The 10847-nt window shown below is 34.7% G+C and overlaps 1 protein-coding gene across 1 annotated transcript in view; it reads left to right on the forward strand.

Moving 5' to 3' along the window:
• Nucleotides 1-6268, forward strand: part of LOC136033773 (uncharacterized) — a 50619-nt gene extending 44351 nt beyond the window's left edge. Inside the window, exon 9 of the mRNA XM_065714673.1 lies at nucleotides 4355-6268. Within this exon, the coding sequence (XP_065570745.1) occupies nucleotides 4355-4486 (132 nt within the window). The 3' untranslated portion in view covers nucleotides 4487-6268. The remainder of the gene's footprint in view (nucleotides 1-4354) is intronic.
• The last annotated feature ends 4579 nt before the right edge of the window (nucleotides 6269-10847 follow it).

The following is a 10847-nucleotide window of genomic DNA, read 5'->3' on the forward strand; positions in this document are numbered from 1 at the left end:
TTATACCTATGCGTAATATAGATATATCAGAAGGTTATAGGCGTTGGAACATTCCCTGTTGTTTCTGAGTTGTACGGCAACGCTATTAAAGCAAAAATATGACGACTGGTAAAAAGCTGGGGAATTTATTTTTGTTTTTGTATCCATTCAAAATCACAGATGATTTCGAATGAACCCAAAGAGCTAAAACAAAATACATTGAAACATGTCTAAGGTAATAATACACAAAATGAAACATAAACAAGATCTGCGGCTAGAAGACATGCAACAAATGTCACAGCAAATCCCAAAGGAAAAAAAACGGACGACAAAATTTACGGTTAGAAGAAAAGTGACAGGGCCTATCACATCAAGTTGTAAACGAAATCTGCGGCTAGAAGAGAAGCAATAATGAAAATCACATCAACTCCCAGAAGAAAATAAATCCTATAAATTGGTTGATTAATAGGAAGGAGGAATTGAATGAACGCGAGAATTTCATAATTTAATTGAAATTGCTTATTTGACACCTCATGAATTAGAACTAAAGACTAACGCCATAATCATTTAATTAGAGAATCGATTAATTATCTCATTTTAAATTTCTCTGATTACGAGCTTCTTTTTCCTTGATAGAAATTTTTCTGAACTGACAAAATTTATCTTGCGTGCTTGGCTTTTGTTTTGGTTCGAGACCATCAAGAATACAGAGTTTTCACTCTAGTTTCATTGATCAGTCGGTAATACTTATAACATATAGTTGTTATTGCCTGAATCTCTGAAGCCGGAATTGATTGCTTACGAAAAAGGTGCGTGCTTATCAATTTTTTTTTTTTTTATGGCGAATAAGGTCAAAATGAAAAAAAATCATATATATACCAAAGAATCTAAGCATGCAAAGAATATTCGAGTTATTTGCAGAAAGTTCGCTTCGGGAAAGAGGAAGCAACTCCAAAAAATAGAGCATAAAATGAAAAAAGTAGGTTGACAAGTAGGTAGACTCCCTACATGGCAAGTATCCCAATCAAATAAAAGTCGTAAGAATGCGATATGATGCTATACATAAGCAAAACAGGGAAAATGAAGAAAAATGAGTCTTAAAAAAAAACAGAAACGGGAAAACGGTAAGAAAAAAATGGAACAGAAACTAAAACAGAAATGAAAAAACAGCTACGTGTTTTTGTGTTTTCTGTTTTTTCAAAAAAAAACAAAAAAAAAAACACAAAAAAAACATAATCGGTGCCGATCCCTAGTGCTCAATAACAGCCAATAAAAAAGAGAGGAAGATGCATTTTTCTTTTCTTTCCAGCCCTTCAAACAACTATCCTCAGTGCAAAAATAATAACAAAAATATAAATATAAGTCCGTTTGACCGCTAGAAAAAGCCAAGCCTTAAAGAATAAACTAGAAGACTTTAGTCACGGTGAAAATGTTTAGTTTTATGTTGATTTATGTTGATAAGGTTTATCTTTTTTAAATCGTTGGACTTTTGTCTAAATATTTTTCATAAGCAATGAACACTGTTGAGGTCACGACTATATTTAATTTTTTTTTTCATTTGCTGTGATTCACCTCATTTTTCCTCGTTCTCCTGAGTTCCCTTTTTAGTCATACTTAGCCAGCGTGGTTTCAGAAAATATAATGATATGGTACGATGCTATCAAAGTAGGTTATCTGCAATATATCTGGGTACTGGGGTCAAGTTTACCTCAAATTTTGGTTTTTGGAAGGAGGCAAAGGTAAGTCTAAAGACACGGTATGTATCCAGGTCATCAAAATAGGATATCTTCAATATGCTGGGAAGGGGTTGTGGTATACAGTTGAAGCTATCCGGTAGATGTATGGGGGGGGGGGAGCAAAGGGACTTGTTGAGCAGGAGTGATTAAACATTTTATGAATCTAATTTATCTAAAGGTTTTGCACAAGAAGTTTTCTACTTAACCTCCATGGTTAAGTAGTGAGGTAAATCAAAAGACACTGTGCGTTGCTAGGTGATCGAAACAGCATATCTGAAATATTCTCGGAAAACCTTCGGGATTCAAGCTGAAATTCTTGGAGTGTGTGTGGGGGGGAGGAAGGGGACTTCATATTTGCTTCTAGAGGCTTAGCTTTGCCCAGAATACATACGCAGTAATTTGATAGCCGACTAGAGACAAGAGAAATTTTTACCTATTTAGAGTGTCACGATTCAATACAATTTGTTCATATACTTTCTGTCTTCATTGAATTTTCCCTTGTGTCTTAATTCCCTGGAAGTCTAAGCCGATGCCAATCTGATAAAATAAACTTGTTAAGTCAATTTTTTAGGTGCTCTACCGATGCAACCAGTCATCGAAATGTTCTTGTTTTCATTGAAATCTAGCTGGCACCGTCTGTATGGTTACGAGCATATCAGAGACGAAATCTGATCGGACAACAATAACAAAATATAACCGCATTTTTTACTAAAAACTGTTCAGTAATTTGAGAACAATGTGTCGACCCCAGATGCATATTTATTAGACCTTTTAACATTTCTGAACGAAACGGCTATCTTAAATTTTTATCCAACATCATTGGGGTTATAGGGGGAATGGGAAAAGGTAGCAGAAAAGTTCCTCGGAGTTCGGAGGAACTCGATGCTTCTTAAAAGGGCCATCGTAATGTGTGTAGCGTCTACCAGGATGGAGCGTTATCCCTCAGTAATTCAACAATCACTATGGCTCCCATTGTGCTTCCATATCAGTAGGATTATTACTCTTTCCTAATCTTGAGGTATTGGAATAGATTGAATCACAAAAATATTCACTCTAAGAAATTGTTTGTTTATTGCCTGTAAACTTCATTAGTTTTTATATGTTGCTGACATAAAAACTCAGGAGATTTTAAATGTGCAAATACTGTGGTCGGACAAACAAGTAGCTGCGCTTATTGAGAAAACCCAGACCTGAAATTTGATTCTGATGTTGAGATTTTGCTAGAGCATCTCCATAGCAATCCAATCAACAACAACAACAACAAGAAAACCAGGACAGTATTTACCACAAATGGTCATTATGCAGCCAACACGAAGTCTGAAGTAAGAAATAGACCATAGGTTGACCTTGATGTTAGGATGTTTTGGCCTCAAAGGAATACCTGGAGAGCCGTACTAAGGTGAAATCATCTCAGGGAAACAGAAAGAAGGGCATCAGATATAACATTTGGCAATTGCGTTCAACCTGACTCAACCCAGTTCAACATGGAGCCGTGGAGAGGATTCAGAAGATGTGAGAGACGTTGGGACTGGACCTAACTAAACATCGTTAGCATAGTGGAATAAGACAACAAAATAAAGTCTTAAGAATGTCCATTGGCATCAGGCAGGATGGATCAACTCGTTTAAGTATTAAATAAATTTAATTACTTATAGAAACGATTTATAGAAGATTGGTCATAAAACCGAATTTTAGAGCTGGCGCAACTGGTAACTACAATAAGTTTTGATTTTTATTCTACAGCTTCGATTGTTTCGCCAATAAGACCTTTCTCCTGATAAAGATATGGTTTGTCAATATACAATGCTTCCCAGTTCAAAGGCGGATCTACAGAAAAATCATGGTGGGGGGGGGGAGCAATGTGACAAGGGTACCAATAATTGATCAAATTGACATGGTAATTTAGAAAAGCAAAAAACGGAATGAGGGTCTAAAATGTTCATAGATGAAATGTTCATTTAAGCTTTTCAAACTTTGATTTTACTTCTAAACCACATTTTTTCTTGTTAAAAGTAGTATGGTCCTACTTTTTTTTAAAAATATAATACATTTCTTCTAATAAGGGTGAAAATAAGGACAATAATTCTTTGTATACCCATTTTTTCCTTGTGTTACGTGAACTTTAAGAATAAGTGAGTTTCTGGCTCAGTTTTAATCTTGATCTAAACCACAAAATTGCCAAAAAACTTAATGACTGTGAGGCGGTCTCACAGTGATTGACTAGCATCAATCAATGTGTGATAATACGATTCTGTATAGCATAGACTCTGCTTTGTCGATTGGTGCCTTCTTAAATGCAGTACAAGTGACTAAGATTTGCCTCGATGACTTAGGCCGTGGCTGTGAAATTGTAAAAGGTGGAAAAGGCTGCATTTAGTTCTCTTCAAAAATTAAGATCTATCCGATATCCTTGTGATCAAGAGAAACAGTTTCTTTTTCTGATGTTTTATAAAATTTATTTTTTGCAGATGCCGATTCTTATTGATAATATCCAATTTTTATGTACATAAAACTTCTTCTTAATGGCTGACCATCATCTTCTTCTTACTGAAAATGCAATTGGTGTTGCTTCAAGTCATACACAAGTTATTTTTCTTGTGTTTCTTTATGAAAGACCTCTGTTTATGATTTCCTTATAGGTCACAGCTGCATTACCTTCGATTGGACCATACGTTCTTCCCGGTCAAAGTAGTATACATGTTGCTGCGAGCTTTGTGACCAGTGCAGCTGCCGGAGTTGCAAGCCTTTGGAGAGGATTTGCTGGGAAATAAGTCAATTTAAGGATTACTCCCTACTGAAACACTCATAGTGTGTAAAAAGATGGTGAAGTGAAATAGAAGTTGGACAAAAAAAAAGAAAATCATCTGTCATCTGATAAGTCATCTTTGATCTGGATATCTGTCAATGACACTATCCGACGCTAAACATTTATAATAGTTGTCTAGATGTAAGCTACTAATAAAGAAAATGGAACAATTAAAGTGAAAATGTTAATAAATATTAGCGTTGTATAAACCTTATTCTTATTCAATCTGGACTAACCGTTTACAAATATTTGTAACTGAATTTTGCAAGGCCTGCACATACTCAATGTCACTGTGGCCAGATAGCAGTTCCAAAACTTGACAGTACGTTTAGGTGTAAGGTGAGATAAAAAAAAAACAACAACGATAAAGTCAAGGACATTGTGTAATAAAGACTTTTTAGATGCTGATTCAAAAGGCATTTTAGAAACATGTTTTATTGAATTTTCAGAACTACTCATCATTATCTACCATTAATCTTCAGGCATTTTTGAGGTAAAATTCAAGTGTCTGCATCATTTGGTTGGAGCATTTCTTAATTTGTAGGACAAAATATTCTTCATTATACATTTAAAATCCAAACATTTAAAAGTATATTGATGTTGCCATTTGAATCACCCCCCATGAAGAGGACAACTTAGCTTCCCCCTGCCATGATTATCTGCCTAGTTTTTAACAGTGAAAGATCCCGTGTCCATTCATCAGTTTCGCATATTTCAGGATTAATGCAAAGATTTTTATTTAAAAGAAAGCCACTAAATCATAAATATCCGTTCAAATGACGCATTTTTAATAATAACTTAGTTCGTGGCTTTGATGCGATAATCTCTGAAAAAAACGCACCAGGGACCATTTCTCTCGGAAAAACGAATCAGGAACGTAAGTATCGTCCTGAATCCTCAGGACGATACTGATCGTTCTAAAATAATACTTAGAAACCTTTTTTCACACCGTTGGGCGTTTGAGACTGAGAGTGTGTTCTTTAAACGATAGAATCCTGACGTTAAATTGGATTACAATGTCAGAAGGTTCAGACATCAATTACAAAATATCAATAACAAATCTAATCCCCTATCTTGCTGATTTGCTTCAAGTCAGTCCAAACATGAATTTAGTTGAATTTGTAAAACAAAATGTGCGAAGTTTCAGTTTTGGATTGACCAAACAAGTTTCGGCTATAGTTATGTTCCACAGAAAAAAAAACAAACAAAACAAACTATTGTGAAGTATCATTTAATTTAAATTCGATCTGAGTTTTTTTTTAAATGCTTTGTTGCCCTACACCTGTTTTTTTAATTTTTTTGTGGGGGGGTCTTATGATTAAGTAAAAATGGGGGAAATCCTGCAATTGTGGGAAGCCTGTATCATCTTCCCTCCCTCTGCCTACTACTTTTTCTTCATGCCGGTCTGACGAAACTTAGATGTTTCTGATTATGGTTATGCGCGTAGTATATTTACTCTTTGACGCCATATCAGTTCAAAGGCCACCAAGAAATCTTCTTTTTTTGGTTTTAAAATCTTTACTTAAAAATGGAAGTTTAAGAGTAGATCTTATCGTTAAACCATAAATCCTAATGATATTTTCCTACTGAAAATGTATAGTTCTTTATTGAATTTCTTATAAGTCAGGATTTGCCTTCCTGAAGAAGGTTATCAAATGAAGTTGTGTTAATTTAGATAACATTTTGTTTATTTGCGTTTATATTGTAAAATGACTATTTTTCTGAATTAAAAGGCGTTTTTGATAAAGCTTTTGTGGTAGATATGTATTTGCATAGTTATTTCGTATTCAATGCTCTATAATACCTTGTATTGGTTCTGTGAGGCACAAATTATTAATCACATATGTAATTTTTGTTTAAGTGCCGTAGGTGTAACAAAGTAATTTTCAAGTTATTATGCTTTCATTGGAAACACGACAATTTCACATGGAAAGAATTCTTTGTTGTCTGTTGTTTTTTGCCAAACCATTGACATCCTACTTTGTCTTTAGAGAATCATTATTTTGTTTAAATCGTTTTTGTTTTTTTTTTTGGTGCCAAAAGCTTTTATTACAGACTAAAAATCCTAATGACCTATAATTCCTTGATAAGGCTCAATATCAAAACAAGATCAGTAAAATGCAAATGAAGCCATGAGATTGGTCTTGATACATTTTGGTTAAATAGGATTATTCGTTAACCAGTCAGTACGAACCTCAACATAATCATGGTAATGGTGTGAAGGGGGTTGTATATCTTCCATATCTCCTTGAAATGAGTACTTTTACTAAAATACGACAAATATAACAGTTACCTTCTTTGATCGGATTGGAGGAGCTAAGTTGTATGTTTAGATTATTTATCTTCTTTTGTTTCATTTTATTATTTTTCTCCGTTCTTCTATATTCCATTTTAGTTGGGTCTGTTCTTTTGATTTCTGTATTGTTTTCATATTTTCATACTAGAAGCAGAGCTTGTCGGACGACTAGAATAAAAGGAGAATAAAAAAAACGTAGTGTATTCTCTTTTATAGTGATTGGAGGAAAACCCTTCAACGCAAAAGTTTGATAGGCTTCATTGCTAGTAGTAAACTAGACCTTCGGTGCCAAGGCCCGTAGAGTGTTGTGGCAATCGTGACCCTTGGGCCGTATGTCTTGAGCAACACATGCAGCTATATCTCGCGTTTATAAATATTATGTTTATAAATATATGTGTTATGATTATTGGAAGTTATTATTTGTAAAATTAATATGTAATTAGAGAAACTTTGGAATAAGCTGTGTGTGTGGAGTAATCATGAAACTCTGTATCTGCAGTGTTTTTGTTTATACCGGTGTTTAAGACTGTGCATTATTTACTGCGGTTAATGAGTATCCATTCTTCATTATGCAAACTTTTATCTCTTAGGGTACCTCTCTAACTGCCTAGGAAAAAATTACCTTGTCTTGATAAAAAAAAAGTTTTAGGATACCTAAAAAATTAATGCGTTGTGACGAGTTTAAAAATTATTTCTGCGTGGATGAAGAAATTTCGTTCAGGAGAAAATTGATGTCGTCTTGCCTACTCTTCATAGTATTGCTTGGTTAAAATGCATGAGGTATCAGGTCAGAAACTTCAGAAAAGAAGCTGGAATTTGGCATTTGACATTGACCTCTCCAGAATTATTTCCAAGAAATTTAGAGAAGATCCAGAATTTTGTTCTTCAGTTCTTTGAGAAGCAATTTCATAAAAAAAAACATTTTGCTGGGAAAGTAAGAAGTTTACTTTTCCAGCTAGTGTAGTTTTGTTTTGGCAACAAGATTTAAATGAGAAAAAACTTTTTTTCCTGGAAGTCAACTGAAAATTTTTACAAACTTCACTTGAATTTTCCTGCTCTGTTCCACGACTCCCATGGAGATGAAAAATTCTAAGTTTCAATTTTTTACCACTTTAGAGCTAAAGACCGTGAAAAAAAAAACACAGCTCCGAAAGGAGTAATGTTTCTCTAAAAAACAACAAACGGAAGAAAGTAAGTAGAATTGCAGATTATGCAATTTTAACATTTTAAAGGTGACTTGGTGAGTAATTTTTTTTTCTGGATGACAACTGAAATTTTTTACAAACTTCAGTCCAACTTTCCTCTACTGATCCACGATTCCCATACAGAGGAAAAACTTCGAGTTTGTATCTCTTACCACAGGCCATGAAAAAAAAAGCAACAACAAAAAAACAGCTCCGAAAGCAGTAGTTTTGCTCTGCAAAACAATAAACGGAGGAAAGTAAGTAGAATCGTATATCATACAATTCTAGCATTTTAAAGGTGACTTAGAGAGTACTTTTTTTTCTGTAAGAGTACTGAAAATTTTTACAAACTTAACTGGAATTTTCCTGCACTGCTCCATGATTCCCACACAGAGGAAAAACTCCGAGTTTGTATCTCTTACCACTTTGGAGCTACAGGCCATGAAAAAAATAGAACAGCTCCGAAAGCAGTAGCGTTACTCTGCAACACAATTAACGAAAGAAAGTAAGTAAAATTGTAAATCATATGAATTTAATGTTTTAAAGGTGACTTGGTGAGTAATTTTTTTTTACTAGAAAGACAACTGAAAATTCTTAAAAACTTAAATGAATTTTTCTGCACTGTTCCACGAATCCCACACAGAGGAAAAACTCCAAGTTTGTGTCTCTTACCACTTTGGAGCTACAGGCCATGAAAAAAATAGAACAGCTCCGAAAGCAGTAGTGTTAGTCTGCAACACCATCAACGAAGGAAAGTAAGTAAAATTGCAAATCATATGAATTTAATATTTTAAAGGTGACTTGGTGAGTTTTTTTTTTTCAGAAAGACAACTGAAAATTTTTACAAACTTCAATGTAATTTTTCTGCACTGTTCCACGATTCCCACACAGAGGAAAAACTCCAAGTTTGTATCTCTTACCACTTTGGAGCTACTGGCCATGAAAAAAAAAATAGAACAGCTCCGAAAGCAGTAGTGTTGCTCTGCAACTCAATAAATGGAAGAAAGTAAGTAGAATATCAAATCATATAATTTTAGAATTCTAAAGATGACTCGGTGAGTAATTCCCACTCTTCCCTTTATAAGTTTTGAAAGCTACTAACTGTATACTGAGAACTACCTTTGATTGATAGGATTTCTGAGCTAATGGGCAGGGACATTTGCTAATTATAGTTGTCTAGTGTCAAACATAAGTTTAAATGTGATACTGAAGTTATTCATTAGCAGCAATGGATTTCAAAACAGCTACTTGGTTACAAGACAGAAATTAATGAAAAAGAGCAGATAGCTTTCTTTTCTTTGAACCGTACTGCTAAATCTTAAGGCTCTGTATTAGTCCCTGAATCCTCGCCACATTTTAATTCAGTAGCAGCAGACACAATTATGCGCGCTAAAACTAATTGGTCCCATGTTGCCAAACGATCGGCGTTTGCTCTAGTTTTAGCATTATCAGCAAACATATTTTTGCGAAAAAAAGCGTACCAGTTCTCATCGAAATTCCTTTTTCCTTTTCAATAAAATTCCTTTTTATCCACAGTTCCTTTTCAGTTTCACTATAATAGCCAAACCCTGGACAAATGAAAGACAAGACATTTAGCTTTTTCAAATATTTTTCTTTTAATGCGAATGATCGACGGTGAGACTTAAACTGCTTGAGAATTGAATTGATCCGACAAAATACGGAATTGAAATAAATTTCCTTGCACCCATATCTACTTTATAGAATGCTAAGGGAATCCGATGACTATATCATGTCTCATGTCTGGATTTACTGGTTTTGTAACCTGCTATCTGTTTCTCAAATTCCCTTATCCCTATGTGACAATCTCCCGAGGTCTTTTCCCTTCACTTCAATACTCAGAAAAAAACTTTTTTATTGGCATCACAAAGACAGCTATCAGTTCCGTTTTACAATTTCAGCTTAGACCTATCTCCTTTAACTTTTGAGACTTTTTGTAGCAGCCCTATTTGTTAGGGGGGGGGGGTTGCTGTTATTTACGCTTTATTGAGCCAGTATTAGGAATTCAAGAGACTTAGCTAGAAAAACAACCTCGAAGACTTCCCTCAAAAACGTTAAAAATCCTGTAGTTTTCCTATTATAAGCTTGTTTGCACGATACGGGGTCAACAGCGAACGCTTAAAGTAACTATTTTTCCTGCACTATTGAAAACTCTTTCTACACTCGCACTTGCTGAAAACGTCTCATTTGTTTTGCTAAAACTGCAATACACGGTAGCTAAGTCAAATATCGTTTCCAGAAGGCAATAGTTGAATTGATTGCGTTAACCAGGATAGCATCTTTTATTTTTTAGCATGGGCTGCCAAGCTCAGATGTAAATCTACTTGAAAATCGAATCACACCTTCATTTTCATCCTGTTGTGTATCCTCATTGTCGAGAAATATATCTGACCAAGTAGCTTCCTTTTATTTGATGAGAAAGCAGAAGGAAATTTATAGTTGCTGTTCTTCTAAGAAAACCCCAAGCCACATTCACAAGGCTGGTTGAGGTAGCTGATCTGCAGACAAAACCAGATATTAGAGTATACTCTTTGGCCTCTTCATGGGTCATTTTCTCTTTGCATGAACAAGCTCCTTGACCATAAAGGACGGCGTTCGTAAAGTTCGTAAAGTTGCTTCGTTAACCTTCCGTAAACCTTTACGTGAGCGAGCATTAAAGTTAACTTAAATTAATTTTTTTCGTAAAGTTCGTAAAATTGACCAATAGGGGAAGGGTTCCAGGGCAAAACTTTTAAACAGATTTGGAAATGTGAAATCAGGAAACTGAACATAAGCTGATTTCTCTAGTCCGAGAAAAGTCTGTCATATACCAGTCTTCTCAATGAAAA

Source organism: Artemia franciscana, chromosome 12, assembly GCF_032884065.1.
Source record: "Artemia franciscana chromosome 12, ASM3288406v1, whole genome shotgun sequence".
In the NCBI taxonomy this organism is placed as follows: domain Eukaryota; kingdom Metazoa; phylum Arthropoda; class Branchiopoda; order Anostraca; family Artemiidae; genus Artemia; species Artemia franciscana.